General features: G+C 32.4%; 1 protein-coding gene across 18 annotated transcripts in view; it reads right to left on the bottom strand.

Moving 5' to 3' along the window:
• The window catches only part of ENGase (cytosolic endo-beta-N-acetylglucosaminidase), a 69,027-nt gene that overhangs the window by 39,134 nt on the left and 10,625 nt on the right, over positions 1-19,268 (bottom strand). For all 18 annotated transcript variants that reach the window (XR_013013644.1, XM_076454043.1, XM_076454044.1 and 15 more), the window contains 3 exons: positions 16,845-16,993; positions 10,932-11,086; positions 2,122-2,270 (listed from right to left, as the gene is read on the bottom strand). Coding sequence is in view for 17 of the 18 variants with exons in the window: in XM_076454043.1 (XP_076310158.1) it covers positions 2,122-2,270; positions 10,932-11,086; positions 16,845-16,993 (453 nt within the window). In the remaining variant the exon portion in view is untranslated. The remainder of the gene's footprint in view (positions 1-2,121; positions 2,271-10,931; positions 11,087-16,844; positions 16,994-19,268) is intronic.

The raw sequence follows: 19,268 nt of genomic DNA on the forward strand, positions 1-19,268 counted from the left end.
AGTAAAAAGTTTGAAGAATAACAAAGTCAGATTGATGTATCAATTTAAATACCTTGCACAGCATCATAAACAAATGGTACATACAAATCCTTTGCATTACTGGAAGCCTATAGTTACTATGAGGTATGGTATAAAATATAAAACATCTGAGAGTCACACATTGAGAAATCAAGATAAAATACACTGTCAACTGAATTGTTCGAATAATTTTTATAAATTAATATCTGTAATTTTATTCATCATAATATCTGCATTAAATGCTCTATTTTGAAGACAAGGCTTAAAAGGTACCATATGCAGATGCAGAATGATGTTTGGCAGTTATTAAAATTACAGTACATAAATGTTTTAAGTGTCCAATTCATAACTAGCAAAACACTGAAAATTATTCTTTTTTGTTATATTCTATGTCTGTTGTTGCTGTTAATTTTTTACAATACAAAATGGTTAAAGTTGGTGCATTTGAGAATCAGTTTTGAGAAAATTAAAGCTATCAAATGAAAAATGGGCTCTATATCAAAATCTAAGAAAATCTAATTTATTTTTTTTGACCAAATGCTTTATATCCATAGGCCAGCCAAAATGCTGCACACCCATCAATACAATGTCATACACAACCAAATTTTGTCAAAAACAGCAACACTGCATTTTCCATCTAAGTTATTTATATATTCTATCTTATAGTTTATGATTTTTCATGATGTTTAAAGTCTCTTGTAATATTTATAACATTATATGTTGTTCCAAGAGCTGGCAGTCAACCTTTAATGGTCTGTACACAAAAACAATATCATAATATCTTTGGATTAATTCAAATACCTTCATTACTCTTCACTTAACTGAAGATTAGTGAATTATAGGAATAATATGGAAGACAGAAACCCAACAGGATGGGTGAATTATGGTGGTAAAAATGTGAACTGAATGACTGATTCTGACTCAAGGACCTGTAGTGCTCAGGAATCTGTGGTTAAAGTTTAAACATACACAAATTCTCAGAGACAAGTCCTATCACAGATGGCATTCAAATGAGCAGTGAAACCATTTGATATGGACAGGGTCTATTCTGGGTACAAATGGACCAAAGAACTGATGTTGGGGTCAGGACCCTTGAATAGGAGTGAAATATGACCTCCTTTAAAGGTCAATGAAAGTCAAGAACACAACAATAACAGGGATGAATGCATAAACCAACAACTGAACCAATGTGCAAGCTACCAATGAGTCCAGATCATCATCAATAGACTTAGTGATTCTGGCACAAGAAAAGAGTGAATCCAAGTTCTTTCCAGAATGTCCAGGATTGCCTGCAGATACATCTTCAGAGAGACTTACAGAAACACCATAATCTCACTATAGATAAGGTCACAGACAACCTCAACTGAGAGTGACTGCTTCCCCTATAATTCTTAAACAATGCTAAACATCAGATATAAGATAGGAGATACTTGATATGCCTCCATGCTGGAAATTACCATCTACAAATTCATGGCATACATTGGATTGTAAAATATTGTTTTCACAAAAATCAGCTCAGTCACAAAGTATGCTCAAAATATTCCCTAACAATCATAACACAGAAAGACCTGACTAGTGAAAGCTTTATATAGAAAAAGTGATAGCATTATCTGAATGCTTGTATACATGTGTATACAGCACCAAGGCAGAGGGTGGTATTGATGTAAGTGGAGAGTGTTAGAAGACAAATATCACCAAGGACAATTAAGTGGAGTACAAAATACTGGAGCAAGTCTGCATAAAATCAGAACAATGGTTAGGTTAGAAAAGGAAGAAATCTTGGCAGTTGATTAATGCCTGTAGTGTTAGTGGCAAAGAAATATGTTTTGAAAATTTAAACCTAAACATTACTTTGCACAAATATATCTTTAGATAAAATTTAATATAAGTACCTTAGAAGTTAATTATTTAGGAAAACTTTTCCCTAAGTATAAATGACAAAAGTATTACCTACAACTTTTACACTATACATTAGTAACCATAAATATTATTTTAACTAAAATATAGACACTACTTCATCCTTTGCTCTGTATTGTATCTAAATGTGCACAAAATTATAACCACTAATGCACAGCAAACTGTTATTTCTCAATAAAGCCATACCTATTTTTATCATTCAGTTCATTCTGCCAGTCTAATTCTCCTGTTTTGGTCACACTATCATACCATATCACAATTGAATTTGGGTCATGATGATGCATTTCTTCTGTCAAACAGCGCAGAAATGTAACAAGATTTGCAACATTTTCTTCCTTGAAACAATGGTTGTAATATATGAATATTGCATGAAAAATTTAATAGAAAATAATCAAAAACAAGTTTAGTTTAAAACTTTTATTAAAATAAACAAGAAGGGCATACAGATGTGAAAAAGTTCAAACTACTTTTAACTGTCCCAGATAAAATAAAGGATATACATAAATAAGTTTATGCTTTTGTAGTAATAAAAACATAAATTTTAATGGTTCTACTGTGAAATAAGTTTTTATGTGAAATAACTTTATTATACTCTTAACATATAATATTATAAGCATGTATGCATACTAAGTTTTTGTGCAGTGTTACAAGTCACAATAGCAATTTATTACTATTTACAATAAAAGCAGCTTTCACATGTCCGCACAACTAAATCAATTACATAAGCTGGTGAAACTTGTACTCACACCCTGAATTTTGTCACTTAGATTATTCATTTGAAACAAATGCCTTAATTAAATAAACCCATGCTTTTTTCTTCAAGGAGTGATTCCCCTTTTAAACTCCTGTAAGGTACTGACTTCCACCACTTCTGATGGCAACTCTTTTAATAAGCTAATCATTCAATTAAAAAAACAAAATTATCTTAATCCTTCTATTATGGGTTAGATGGAATCTACCCAGTTCATAACCATGAGTGTACATACACTAATTTTAATTTTTGACAATATACACACGTTTACAAAATTTTGCAAGTTATTAGTGAATATTACAAGGATTTTGTACACAAAATATTAGATTTTGTATTAAGTTTTAATATTTATTTTCAAGTAAAGATTTTCTTCTAAACCTTTTTCTTTCAAAATGTTGACTGTCCAACATGCAGAGTAATTTTCATTTTAAAAATACTTTTACATCAGAAACTTTTCAAATTAGACATGTGAAATCTTTATAACCTCCATAATTATCAAATGTTTTTTCAAGAAAAATCTTTATATTTTGTCTATTATTCTCATTATCAAATCAGAATTTCTATACCTATTTGGTATATTTAATTGATCTGAACTACCATAAAAAAATTAGGAAATAAATAAGAATCATGTTTTTTTCATTGCAGAATGAATACAAATTATAACTTGAAAAACACAAATGTTTGGTCTAAATAGCTTAGATGTCATAACATTATATATATTTAATATACTGACCTTTCAGTGACTGCTAGCTAACATCACAAAAGTTACAATGAGACAGCACACATTACCATATCCAATAATTTAAAACTGACTTGTCTTGGCTGTATTTGGGTGGACCAGAAGAAGTACTTTGCAAATACAATCACATTTTAGTTACATTATACATATATATACATTTTTACTATTTACAAGCAAGTTCTTAAAATTTTTTCTTACAACATGATTGATTCTTGATTGTTTGATTCAGTGTTTTATGGCACAAAGCAGCTAGGCTATCTGCGCCAAACGTCTGGTAAAAAGGTAAAAATTAAATGTAGTAAAATACATAAAAGGGAATGAAGGTAAAACAAAACATCATTGAAAAACAGAAAAAGTACAAAATCAATATTGACACCTAGTCTACAATGTTAAGAGAGAAAGCAGAGTAAGAGAAGTTGTAAAGGACTTTCTTTAACAAAATGGTAATGATCATAACCTGCCAGGAAGACTAACATGTAAATACAAGAATCACCATCAGTCACCTGTGGTTGGTCTTTCCAGTCCTGGTTCCAGGTTATGTTGTCATAACAACCATTATCAAAAGGTAAAATAAGAAAAATGTTAAAAGACATATATCAAAATAGTAATAAAAATTAGCCAAATATCCTGTAAAAAGGTAAAAGCAAAATAAATGTAGTAAAATTCGTAAAAGGAAACAAAGGTATAAACAAAACAGCAATTAAAACAAAATGGTGTAAGACCAATGTTGACATCCAGTCTACAAAGTTGTAAAGGACTTCCTGTAGCAGAATGGTAATTATCATAGCCCGCCAGGAAGACTAACAGGTAAGTAGAAAAACCACCATTAGCCACCTGAAATTGGTCTTTCCAGTCCTGGTTCTGGGTTATGTGTCATTATGGCCAGTACTAAAAGCTAAAGTAATAAAAGTGCTAAATGACATGCAGCAAAAGTGTAATAACAACTCGCCAGGACGACTAACGGGTAGTTCAAACAGCAGCGTCAGTTACCTGAAGTTGGCCTTACCAGTCCTGGTGTCAAGTTACTTAATGTTCTGGCCATTTTACAATGTCAAATTGAACTAGAGAGATTGAGACTGAAAAGGGAACTACAATTAAAAAGGTGTAATGAATAAATATCAAACACTTAAATGAGGTTAAAAAAATTAATGGTCATTAAAAAATTAAAAACTTTATCAAAGTGGACAGTGTCACCATCACCAATAACACTGTCCAATGTTACAGACAAACCCTGGGACAGAACATGTTTAAAGTAGTGCCGCCTTTGAGAATCGTAATGATGGCAGGAAAGTAAATTGTGGCTTACAGTGATCTGAGTGTTACACAAACTATACACTGACGTATCAGTCCCCAGTCCCAGATAAAAGAAAACGAGGATTTAAAAAACTGTGACCAATGCGTAGCTAGTTAGAACAACTTCCTCCTTCCGAACCTTACGAAAACTAGATGGCTAAAACCCAATATAGGGTGTGATTTGAAAAAAGCTTGTTGTCACGTTGCTCACTCCAAGTGGACTGCCAGCTGGCACAGAGCCGAGCCTTGAATACAGGACCATAATCCATGTACGGAATAGGCACAGTGGTGATAGTGCCAGAGCAAATAGATTTAGCTGTCATGTCTGCAAGCGCATTCCCGCGAATACCAACGTGGCCTGGTATCCAGTAAAACTGGATAGAAGTAGATCTTAATGAGAAATGGGCCACTCAGTTTTAAATATCAGCGAGAACAGGGTGTGAGCCAACGTGAAGCGATTCCAAGGCCAGCAGAGAACTAAGAGAGTCAGTATAAATAGTGCAGTCAGAGTACTGCTCAGCTTCAATATGATCCAAGGCAAGAGATATGGTGTACAGTTCAGCAGTGAACACAGAAGCTGCAGAGAGGATTCTGCACACAACCACCAAACTGCAACAAACCATGGCAGAGCCCACAGAGTCACCTGATTTTGAACCATCCATATAAATTGGAATAGAAAAGTTGCTCGAAAGATGTTCAGTAAATAAAAGACGCTACTTCCAATCGGGAGTATCTGCCTTTTTCAGATGACTTAAAGAAAGGTCACATTTGGGGGCTGTAATAAGCCATGGCGGGATGGGCTGATCAGTGGATTCTGCAATGTTTTTCAAGGACAGACCCAATTCATCCAATTGCATCTGAATGCGAGGCTAAAAGGAGCAATGGCAGATCGTCTGTATCAAAGTATAGGAAAATGGTCACTGCCTAGTGGATTTATTGTCAATCCTCCATGAAAAATGGGTAAATAATGAAGGGGAGCAAACCAAGAGATCAATAGCAGTAAAGGACTGACTAGTTGCATGAAAATAAGTGGAAGAACCAGTATTGAAAAGAGAAAGATTGTGATCAGAGAGCATATGCTCTACAGAGCGACCCCTCCCATCAATAACAGCACTTGCCCAGAGGGGATGATGTCCATTAAAGTCCCCCAGGATTAGAAATGGAGATGGCAACTGTTCAACAGAGCATCAAGGTCTGATTGATCATATGTTTCTCCAGGGGACAGGTACAGAGAACAAACAGTGATGGTATGACCCAAGGAAACACGGATGGCTATGGCCTCCAAGGGTATGTTGAGTGACAAAGACAGGGTGGGCACATGCTGATCAACCAATAGTGCCACCCCTCCATGTACTCGTCCATCAAACAGCCTGTCATTTCTGTACAGAGAAAACTGCTGAATAGTGACTGGATTGGCAGGTTTCAGAATTTTTCTTGTAAGGAAAGACATGGTAGGAAGCAATCAGTGTTTTGATATCATCCAGATTAGAACGTAAACCTCGACAGCTCCATTATGTCAAGGTGGCCATTTTTAATGAAGGGTAGATGAAGTAGCTGGAGAACTCTTCTGTTTACGACCATTTCTTTTTTCCTTACTGTACTTATTCGAAGGAGTTCTATCGACCTCCATGGATTCTGCCTTGGGTCGATGGGGCAGGTCTTTGTTGTTGGAAGGGGATTCCAGTGACTGAGGATGCAAACGAATGATTGTTTTGCATCCTGGGGTTGGAGAAAAAGATGTATCAGAAGAAATGCCTGTATTTGAAACCAAAGTATGTGGATCTTGAGATTTGTTGGACTGTATGGGAGGAACAGAGATAGGTGTAGGAGTCGATTCAACAACCTTTTTAACCGTGGAGGTCAAAAGGCTTTTCATTTGTTTTGAAAACGATTCTCTTGGAGGCACAGAGAGATCTGTCTGCACTCCCACCGTAGTTGTGGAATAAAGTGCAGCAGCATATGTCCAAGATGGAGTGGCGGACAGCAATTTCCAAGCCTCAGGATAACTAATATGAGTCGTTTTCAAACGCTGCACCTCTTTTTCCTCCAACCATTTTGGGCAAGAACGAAAGTAGGAAGGGTTAGAACCATTGCAGTTGACAAAATGTGGGTCCGTATCACACTCATAAGCATCGTGGTCCTTGCCACCACAACGAGCACATGTCAGGGAACCACAACATGATGTCTCTGAGTGGCCGAACCTTTGACATTAGAAACATTGAAGAGGGTTTGGAACGTACGGCCATACACTGCAAATTAGATAACCTGCCTTGATGGTGGCAGGTGCACGTGGTGATGTAAATGTCAAAATGAGGATATTTGTCGGCAGTGTAACTCCGTCTTTGCGAGTGGAGATGCGCCTCACTGCAGAAACTCCTTGACTGGAGAGACCAGCGAGAATCTCTGACTCAGGGATGTTCTTCAAGTCTCTCTTAACAACAACTCCTCGTGATGAATTCAAGGTACAATGAGGGGTAACCTCAATAGGTACATCCCCAATTGCCTTTGAATTCAAGAGGAGTTCACTGTGTTGGGATGTAAATGTTTCAACCAATATGTCTCCAGATCGAAGCTTCTTTACTGACTTTGGAGAGCCAGCAAGTCTCTCTTGTCCCTTCTGAATAAAAAAGGGGCCATTTGCCCTAAAGGTTTTCCTGAAAGAGAATGTAATATAAGAAAATAGGGTACAGGTGTTACAGATGTTGAAGATTGCTGCTCAGTCTTCAAGATGTGGTCGTTTACCAATTGACTGTTTTTTCACTATTTTATTTAAATTTTTTATTGGATGATCCATAGGAAAAAAGGAAAATTTCGGTACACACTGACCCCCACCCCCCACCATGGAGCCCTATGAGTGGACGCACTACAATGTCATGCAAGGACACTGCAGTAACGCCAGGGTTTCATGAGCACTATACCCAAACACCAGCATCAGACACAATGTCCACAACACCTGTTGAGAACTTCCAACACTGATACTTTGTTGATTCTAGCCCAAGTGGACCAGCCGAATGACCCAAGGGGGGCCACCCAAAGGCTGCCCGTCTACAGGAATTCAAGGCCAAAGTGGTGTGTCAGGGTTGGACCCCTCAACCACCAAGATCCTCTCCTCCCCTTCATGGGTCGCCACACACAGCAAACACGTAAGTTAAACACAAAACTTATGATAACCCATATTTTTTATATTCTTTACACTTTTACTGAGTGTTGTTTTCTTATGTGATGATCAAAGTAATCATCTATTACCTCAAAATCTTTTATACTCTGAGATATCCAAGAGTTTAACATTCTACAAGCAAACTTTACTAATTTATTAATCATGTCCCCATCAATAGTATTAATATTCATTAAAAAATATGATTTTTTATTCAAGTATAGTGCAAGTGTTAAATTTAGTTATCTTCAGAAGTGATAGTAAACTGTAAGCTTGTTTACATAACTGTGCAGAATCATATGTTATTACTGATGCAGTATTGTCAACATTTCCCCGAGCTCTGACACGGTGTGGTTGGAAACAACTTGTTGCTACCCACCAGTAATACTCAGTTTTGCTCGATTATTATTACATCATAATATCTCATAATGAGTGGAAAATTCCAGGCCTCAGTTGGACTATTTATAAATATGCATCCAAAATGTAGTTCACATTAGACAAAGTTAGTGAGATATACAACCAAACAGACTTGAACTATGAGTCTAGTTGTAAAGAGCATATAGTAGTGCTTTTTTTTTTTTAAGTGACATTATCACAGATTGTGCTGTAACAACAAAGTGAAGAAGAATAACTTGTCTTGTCAATTGTGTTATAAAGTAAAAGAACAGATATATTTGGACTTTTAACAAAAATAAACAATTATTTAAAGCTCTGAATACAGCTGTGGTGACAAGCTATGTAACATAAGTGAAATTACAACAGAATGAATTGTAATCGAGAAGAATAATTTACCTTGTCAAATGTGTTTTAAACTAACTGAACCAGTGTTTGATGTGTTTTCACATAAATATATATTATTTTAAAATTAGTATACTGTGTGCTATTTGTTAATTGTTTAAATTTACTTGCAAGAAGTCACAGACACCTACTGTAAAGAACCTGGCCCACACATATATAAAAACCTGACAATATTAATAAAAAAATGAAAAAGCCCAAGACTGACACCTGACACACACTGCTGGTTATCCACTTTGGCTGAGGTCCTTCACTAATGAGCTTTTACTTTCTCCAACTCAAATGATGGGCACTGCTTAGTAATTTATTGGTAGTGTGTTTGAATTGTAAATCAGGGTTCATGGCCCACTGCTACAACAAATAGGAGCTCTGGGTTATGGATATACTATAACAGTAATGATGAACTCCCACTATTAGGTCAGACGAGAGTAGCAAATGAATTGATGTTTGTTTCTACTGAATAGCTACATCTCTTCTGTAGTTTATTAGTTCAGAAATAGGACAGTTAAGTGTAGCTTGTTCTTTAAGTAGTTTTTTTAATTAATCTTGTTCATCCAGCCAGCATACAATTAATCATTTCCCAACTCCAACTGAGGTGGTGTTCTTAGGTAATCTTCCATTTTGAGCTTTATCAAAATAATTCTAAAATTATGAGTATACCAAATCCCCACCCCTTCCATTATCCAAACAACAGGTAATATTCTTTTAAAAAGTTCACATATCAGCAAGACATGATTTCTCTTTGGTGAATCCACTATTAATTTTCATCCATTTTATGTGAAATCACAATGGAGAATGGTTGTGTTTTATTATTTAATGTTGTTCTAATGCTTGGATCTCTGATGACAGACACAATGAAATGAATTCCTCTGTGTAAGATACACACTTCATTGGTGATAGCAGGTTTTGTACATCTGGAACACCATTTATGTTTACCATTTGTGTTGTTACTAAGTCAAGATAGACTTTCAGTAGCATTGCCACATATTGTGATTATATGTGGTTTTTAGTAGCATATCCAGTTTCTGTTTTTTGCTAGCTGTATAATTCTGGAATATGGCTACTAGAAAATTGAAGTTCATCAAGAAACTTCTTAGGGAGGCTACTTGTTTTTAAAAGTTTGTAAATAATCTCTTGAGTTTCTGTTTCAGTTTTTTAGTGAGGTCACTAAGTATTTGAAACTTGTTCTCATGTTTTAGGAGACCAAGTATGTTTTGTTTGTAATGGTTTTTCCCTCATAATTACAAAAACTTTATATTTGTCCAATTCTTTGATGATGGGTTTATTATTTTCTTTCAAAGCTTTTTAAGGTCTTGTTGTTGGGAATGTTAGCTAGGCTTGACTTCATAGTTTCTATTTCTTTGTAAAACTTTCTCAATCCTTTTCCTCACATCTGCAATTTTTGTTTCAATATCTAGAATGAAGAAGTTACTTCTTATTGATATCAAGATGGTGTTTATTGAGAATTTGTACGCTGCATGATCTGCTGCTACTGTAGTTAAATTTCAAGAAAGGAATTAATATCTGAATCAGCGTGGGCACTCTTCAGTTTTAAAATTTGTAAATTATAACATTCAAAATAGCCTAAATTAAGGTTAATAACCTAAAATAACAAACCAAAATTTACTATTATGGAGTAAATATAGCTGCAAGTCTCCTGTGCAGACTAAATTAACCTTACAAATATTAAAACCCTCATATTTGACTCTGGGAGCTTGCCTATTCTCTTGACTGTAATGGCAAAACTTTGAAGGTGATTCAGTATCAATTGATTTTGACTTTGCAGTGTTTGGATTTCAATAGTTCATAATTTTGAGCTATAATGTACAAATTAAAATGAACGTGGAAAAAAAAAATCTACAATTAACTTGTTTGTAGAACAATTTTTAGGTTATTAATTTTTTTAAATATTTTGCCAGCTTTCACATCATAACATTAAAAATAAATCATTAAACCTTACAATACATGTCAGTTGTTAGAGTGCATTGTGGAACATTATACTGAAAGTTAAATGGATGAGTGCATAACATAGGTGTGGACCACTAATATTAAAAAAGTACTAACACTTTGAAAAATTACTTTTAGACACTTTGTATCTAACAGTTCATTCAACATTTATTTAAAAAAGCACAAAACCATGACTTAAAAACAATTTAAATGTTAATTTTGAAATATTTTAATTCCACAAATTTGGAGTTTAAATTACTTCTAAATATTTTCACACTAACATTATATTTCATCCAGTTTTAAAATTTAAGTCTTACCTTGATTTTATTTTCTATATTAATCAACCAACCATCAAACTCACGATCCCGTGCTATTGAAACTAAAGATGTAACCAAAAGAGACAAAGTATTCTGAGATTCAAGGATCTCATCACACAACTTTCTTCCAACTTCATGTTCAGTTATAACTGTTCCTACACAAAGAATGAAAGTTTTTCTAGGAGATGCTACATACCAGTTGGAGTTTGGTATCACACAGAATACTGTTCTAATAAGCAATTAAATACATCTATATTAAACCTGCAATTTTTAGTTTTTAGTTAAATCATTCAATCTTACTACGGCAGTAATAAGAGATATCAAAATTAATAAATAATGCACCAATCTTCCAAACCAAGTGAATTATTTAACTGGGGATGAAAAAGCATAACATTAAACATTAGTGAAGACATACAAAATATAGGTTTTATCAAAGAAAACACAACATAAAAGAAAATATGTGTAAGAGAACAAATAACTGAAACAAAATAGAAATAGTTAAAAGCAATTCTTCAAATGATAAAACAAAAAGTAATCCTCCTGCTCAAAGATAAGGAACAGGTACAATGGCCATCGGCACAAATAAAATAAACAGTACTTACTCAAAAACAGAAAGCACAAGTGTGAAGACATGAAATACTACGAGCACAGGGTAAATGAAATGAAACAAGCAGAAGACAATGTTTGAAGTCTAAGGAAACTACAAACATAAAAACATTCTCAGTACAAATTCAAATACTGAAAGCAAATCAGTCAAGTGGTTAGTGTAAAAGACAATCCAGAAGTTTAACAGAAGAATCAGAAAGTATGAAAGGTTATATATTAAAATAAAAACTTATTGATAATGAAAAGAAACAGCAGCTATAAACTGCATGTAAAATATACAACTTTAAAACAACTATAGTTGTGGAAGGAAAACATTCCAAAAAGAAATTATTTTGTGATCATGAATAAGAGAATCAACAAGTTGATGTTTTAAGTGAAATCATGTGAAAGAAACCAGTGGCTAAAAGATCTGAATAAATAATACAATGATGGTGAAGAAAGGGAAGAATACTGCTCAACAACAGTGTAGCATATTGAAGGATTTCAGCACTGTCAGATAAAGGAGCAAATTCAGAAATGCAGAGCTTCACACCATAAGAAGCAAACAGGAATAAACAAGGAACTAACATAAAGAACATTCTCTGAAAACTACTAGTTCTTTCTCAATGGGTAGAAAAGCAAGAAACAAAAAGGTGAGTACATATCTCACTGGATGAAATACCTGTTAAAAAAGAAAAAAGGCAAGCACAAACAGGTTAAAAATGGATTCATTTTCAGGGAGAGGGTTTTTGGTTGGCTCTTTACTTGAAAATAAATTTATAGTGAAAGAAAAACATTGTGAAAGAATTGTCACAATGGCTGATAGAGAAATTAGTACATAGAGTATGAACCTTCTGATCCACTACAGAAACAAAAGAATACCAAGAACAAAGAAAGACAGTGGAGTCAGCTGGTATAAATAAAACGTGTAGATATTCTACCTAGTAGAATATCACAGGATGTGAAAGGTAAATGAGGCTGTGACATGGGAATCGAAATTCACGAATAATGTAAAAATTCCCCAAATGTGGCTGTATGAAGAAAATAAAGCACATTGTTGAAACAAAGAATAAACAGAAAGTAATCTTCAAGACTTGTGAAGATGCACAAAAACTGCTTTAGTCAAAAAAATGAAAAACCTCAAAAATCAAAACATTTTGTGTGAGAACAAGTAGCTGAAATTAAACAATATAAAACAAAAATACAAGGATATGAAAAAAACTAAGTGAGAAAAGTAAAAGAAAAAGTCTTTTGCAATATAAATTACACTGCATTGATATAATCAAGATCCCCAGAAGTTAAAACATAAATGAGCACAGCAATGTGGACTATAATGATGTGGAAAGATTTAAAATTAATTTTAATGTGGCACAGTGAACTTCTTATTCAACTGAAACGTACATGTCATCTCATAAAACTGTTTATTTGACACTTGTTTTATATTAAAAATGAGCTATGAGGTACCACTGACATTCATCAAATAGCAGTATTTATGCCTTGTTATATCCAATTATCCTTCAGTTGTTCTAAGTGGTGTAAAAATTGCATTTAAACATCTTGACAGAACAAAGTATGAAAATTGAAACCCAACTATCATGCAGTCACATTATTTCAGGGTACCTACTTAATCATTTTCCATATCCCCTGAATTGGTATTCAGCACAAGATGTTTTCATTTGAGAATCTCAGATATCCAAATTATTGCCCAGTTCTTGTTATGTACACCTTCTACTATAACTTCTTTCTATCTTATGTTCCATACATTTTAAGGACAAGAAAAACATTAACTACGATATTTCAAAATTATCAAATAATTGTATTCATTAATTACATTGTTGAGGTGGTACAAATGCAGTGCAATATTTATTGTTTTGCATGAATGAACAAGTGATCAAACACATGAAAATAAAATGCTTAAAACTGCTAACATTACAAAACTGTTAAAAATCGTGAATTTAGCAACAGAAAACTGAGAGCCAAATACTAACACCATTATATCAGGGTGCACATTAACAGGGTACTACTGTATATAAAGTGCTTCTCATCTGTGAGCAAGAGAATTTTGTCATAAATAAAAGTTTGAAATTCAAAAAAGGGTTAATTCTTCCAGAAAAAGGAAAAGATACAATCAATGTAAAGATGTCTCAATTACATCATATATAAAAAAGAAAACAGTTGTCAAAGATAGCAATCTGATAACCAAATGTACCTTCAAAATGACTTTCAGAAAGAACCTTACAGAGAAATTCAATTGTCAAGAGAAAATAAGAAAGTCTACAAAGAAGAACACACCCTATGTTTTATAAGGGATGTAAAATGTGTATGTATAGACCAAAAATATAAGAAAGTGTGCTTGCAAGCACTGCCTATCAATCCATGTTGTAAAAACCAGCATGTCCAACAATGATAGACAAAAAATGAAATCAAACAAAAAAACTGTGTTGGAAAGACATGAAATAACTTTCTGTGGTGTAATAAAACTAATTTGGTGATGATTACATAGTTACCTGCTGAAAGAAGGCTAGAGACTAAAATGAACACTGGAGTACATAGTTGAAGTATGAGAGACAATGAGAGAAATATTATTAACTTTAGATCTGAAAAGGTTAGAACAGTCTGCAGAATCAGTTTCATCCAGTCCTCAAAAACACTGTATCCCATCTGTAACAGATTTACTAATGTATTATTTTAATATTTATGTTTAAGTTTAATATATATTTAGAAATGTATGTAACTTATATTGCTAAATGTATATTGCACAAGTTCCACCTCTTTTCTAAATTTGTAGAAGATTCTCAACAGTAAAAATTAACAATGTACGGGATGTGTATGTAATACCAGTAATTACCAGTATTGTTGCCAAGTAAATTTTTGAATATCTCACCTAAAAATTATAAATCAATGCCAAGAAAAACAGTAATAGAATATTTTTGGTCATCTACAGTCAGTATACTATGTGCCCTGGAAGCTATAATTGTAATTAATGCTTATTAATTCTGAAACTATAAATATCTGAGCAAGAAAGTTCACAGATTTTGAATGCTGTGAACTACTTATCTTCAAAGAATTAACTTTAGACATTAGTATTTATATAAAGCCATCATATAACATCAGTAGAAAAACTAACATATGAAGAATGGAGCTAACTAGCATTCCTGTTAAGTGAAGTGTACCTTTTAATCAAAATAAAAGTAATTTTTAATTTGCAGAGCTGGACCATTGATAAAGTATTCAATTCTAGACCAGACAAAGGCTGAATTGTATTTGTGAGTTTGTAAAGTTTTTTACATCAATAATAATTTGTAATAACTTATTATAAATTGTATTGTTATTTTTTGTATATTAAAATGTGTTAAGAAAAAAAAATGTGTATCAATCTTGTTGACAAATATTATAAATTTGATACAAATATTTAGTTAACTTCTAAACTAAAATTAAAAACAAAACGATAGTCAGATTGATGGTATATTGAACTGGAACAAGTATAGATATTAGTCCCGAAAGTGAAGCCTACCTTGGTTGTTTCTAAAAGTAGAATCAAGATATGATGGTCTGACACTTGTTGAGATAGTGCCAGCAATAACAATTAAAAAAACAAGTACAATATAACAGAACCCAAGCAAAGCTACAATGAGTCTAAAGAGAAAAAAAACAAAACAATACCTGCAACTGCAATATGTAACCCATGTGCACCACAAATACCAATAGTGGGGAAAAACACCACTATGGCAAAATGAAGATAGGATCTAACTACCAACAACTTCAATAACTATAATCGCTATAATGAAAAAAATATACATATATAGATTGAAGAATGAGTAATTTGTGAACCTTGAAAAATCTGTTTTGATATAAATGGGGAAGGTTGATGACTGGAAACCAATATCCTGTTTGCATAGGTCCAACAACTGACAGGAATAAAAACTCTGAAGAATTAGTATGATTCTCTCCCTACCTAAGATAAACTGAAACACAGATAACCCAAGAACAAAGTTCCTATTCCTAATAAACTGCTGGAGTTGGAAACACTACAGATTAAGTAGATAATAGTGGTGAAGATGTAAACTGAATGACTAATTATGATTCAAGAACGTGTAGTGCTCCTGAACCTGTGATAAAAATTACCACACATCCAACCTTTGAAGATATACAATAATAGCAGACTCCACATTGGTATGTTTTCAAAATAGATTTTATTAAAGTTATTGAAGTAAAAAGAAACAGATAAATAAAATGAAAATTAATGACCAAAGTAAAACCATGAATACAAATCAGATCAGTAACACAAAAAAATCTTTATTAATTGAATGTCATGAAGTACTGAGAAAATAAACGTTGTTAAAGAACATACAATGTAGCAAACCTCAAAGTATGCCATATTTAAGTGATAATGATCTTGGAAAAAAAACAAAAAACAATACAGTCTTTTAATAATCCTGAGCAGACAGAAACAAATATCTTGAAACCTTACACTTAAGTTATTGCATAACTTGTAAATCTGAAGAATAATTAGCAAATTATATATACATACACAAAATTATACATGAAGATTTGGAACCATTTTAGTGTTATGTATCTTCTGTTAATCTTTCAATGCTTTAAGAATTTATCTATTATTTTTCAGTTCTACATGTAGGTCTATAATTTTGAAATGTGGCTTTCTTTCCTGTGCATGTTGTTGTTGTAACTACAGACTTCTACAGAAGAATCATCAGTTAACAAAAAGAATAAAGTAGATGTATATTATTGGAAAGAATACGAGTACAAAGGTATAACAATACATATTGTTTGCAGTAAATAAAAAAATTAATATCACTTAAGAATATTAGAAAATAGAAAAGTAATAGGAAAGAAAAGAAGCATGGGTGAACAATTTTTTGTACTTTATAGAGTTTTGGAGATCAAAAAGTTTAGAAAATAGCTATTTTTGACACACACATAACAAGCCAGATAGTGGGTTTTGAGGGAAACCCAATTTTTTGCAAGGACACTTAAGACAAGTATACAAAGGCTTCTTTTTCTTCAAATATAAATACGTATGCAAAATGTTGCAAGACAATTTATCCTGGACAAGCCCCTAATTTATTATATTACACATTGCAATTTCATATAGCCTGAAACTGTACACAGCCTTCTTTTTGAAAAAAAGTGATTTAGTTTGTTTTTGTTACAATATTTAGAACTTTGTCCTTTTTGAAGCCTAAAACTAAGAAAATGTCCTGTGATTTCAATGTGAAATAAAACACAAAAACTGATATCACATTAATTCCATATTACTAGTTTATGATAATTCCATATTATCAGTACAAAAATATTGATTAAACTTACCAAGAATAGAAACTCCATTATTGTGACAAACAGTGATCCATGATAGTGGAGGAATTGTAACAAAATGGTGACTGAAGTATACAAATATATTCATGGATGCCCAATGGAAAAACCTGTAGCAGTCATCACTTTCTGATCCTTCACAAAATCTGTTGAACATACAGTCTGTAACATTTCCTTTATAATTTACAAATATCAGGTGTAACAAATACAAAAGAGCATTCACCATTCTTTGTTCTCACAAGATTGTGTTTGACATATATGAAGAGTAACTCACTATACACATTTTGCACATTCTCTAAATATTTATTAAGTTAACACTTTTCTTCATTTCTCCTTATACAATTTGATTCAATTTTATGTGAATTACAGAAGATAAGAGCTTTTATAAAATTAGTTTTCTCCCAAAGGTACAAATGTTATAAATTTACATGAGTTTATGGATACTTAAAACAATGCATTTTGAGTAGTTTTTAAAAGTTAATTCTTGCTCTTATGATGACAGCCTATGAGGAGTTAAATTTACTAACTACACTTTGGTAAGCATACTTTTTAATGTCTGGTTGAAAGAAACATTTCACATTCATCACCATAAAGGAAGAAAGTTTTAGATTGACAAACTGATTATGGGAAACTGTCACAATTTCCAAATAAAAAAATTGACCATTATTGTTAAAATCCAAAAACAAAACTTCACAATTGTCTGTTAAGACCACAAAGCATAATTAGCTAATAATTAGAGGGAAAATTACAGCTTGCATGTTAAAATCTTTGGAAATATTTCATTCAACCATTATTACTTTTTCTTTAGTATTTTATTCCATGTTAAAATCAGTTTCTAACAGAAAACAGTAAGACTGACTTTATACTATTTTGTTTGAAATTTTCTTTCAAAATTTTTCATATATAGAAAATTACTTATTTTTTCTTCTTTTTTTTTTTATAGGTACTTTCTGTAAATTAGACTTTTTTTAAATTAGTGATACATCAAACAGTGAAGAAATTTTTAAATTTCCATAATGCTACCATAAAAGTGTAGGGTAGCTTCATGTAGAGAAGTGTTTTACCATTTTTGCTAAAATGGACATATTACTGTGCAAATGACATTGTCACTATACATAGACTAAAACCAAAATTAATTCAAAAAATGCTTATTTAACACATTTAAATGATATAATTTTTACCCATATAAATGTGTAGCATAAAAAATATGAGAAAGCAAGTTAAATAATTTTATTTTAATTATCAGAATCAATATTTAGAGCCTAAAACTTCATGAACTGTTACACATGACAAGAAAATTAAGTTAAAATCCTTCAATTCTTCTGTTCTTCTTCCAGCTTTTTAACTACAGTGAAAGACAATTTGTAGATTCTTGAGCATATAAGAAAACTGACAATCTGCCTACAAATTTAGTTATAATAGAAGTACTTGTTTTAATGCAATAACTTAATAGGTACATTATGTGGGATGAAATTTTGTTGTTTAATCCCCACTTCATCAGCAAGAACATTTACTTCAACTAATTTCTACATTTTATGTACAAGAAGTTGATGGAAAAATATTTATAAAATGATAAACTTTAGATGTTTTTAATAAAATTAATTTTAATGTATAAAGCTCAGTGAACATAAGACAAGTCAAAATTATAAATGATGAAATACAAAACTGTTTTTTATGCAGTAAAAGAAAGCATTTCTTTGTATCACTTCTGAAAAACGTGCATCTTAAAATTGTCTCAAAGCATTGGCATATTTATCAGCATGTTGTAACTCATATAGTACTAGTACTGAAATAAGTTCCACTCTTGTAACTATTAAACTACTAATAGACCAACTAATAAAAAGGCATTTTTAAATTAAAAAAAATAAATAGGTAAGATGTTTCATGTTCACAACAGAGCAACTTGGTTGAACCAAAACAGCCACAAATTAATTTATTCAACATCACACAGTTTTACTAATGGCAAGCCACACTTTTGAATTCAATGCATATATACAAGTGTAGACACAATATCACTTATCCTAGTTTGATGGGTACACACACTACTCTACTAACTATGCTACTTTCATTTATTAAATATATAACTACAAAGAGCAAATAAAAGGTAATCAGTTTTTTTTATTATGTCTATGATAAGTAAAAACTACAGATCTTGCAGCCCATTAACTGATTAGAAAATATACAGTACGGTATAAACACCTTGGACATAAATGCAAGTAATAGATCAATGAGTTGCTGAGGTAATACCAGGGTTGCTTTAGAATTATCAGCACCAACTGGAGGTGAATCACATTCTGCAAAAAAAATCTTCAAACAGTAACCCTCACTATCTTCAAACAGATTCCAATCTGATAAGCATGCTGACCAATGCATTCATGCTATATCCTCTTCTTTTAAGAAGATGTTAAGCAGTTATCATTC

The sequence above is a fragment of the Tachypleus tridentatus genome, chromosome 9, assembly GCF_004210375.1.
Source record: "Tachypleus tridentatus isolate NWPU-2018 chromosome 9, ASM421037v1, whole genome shotgun sequence".
NCBI classification, from domain to species: Eukaryota; Metazoa; Arthropoda; class Merostomata; order Xiphosura; family Limulidae; genus Tachypleus; species Tachypleus tridentatus.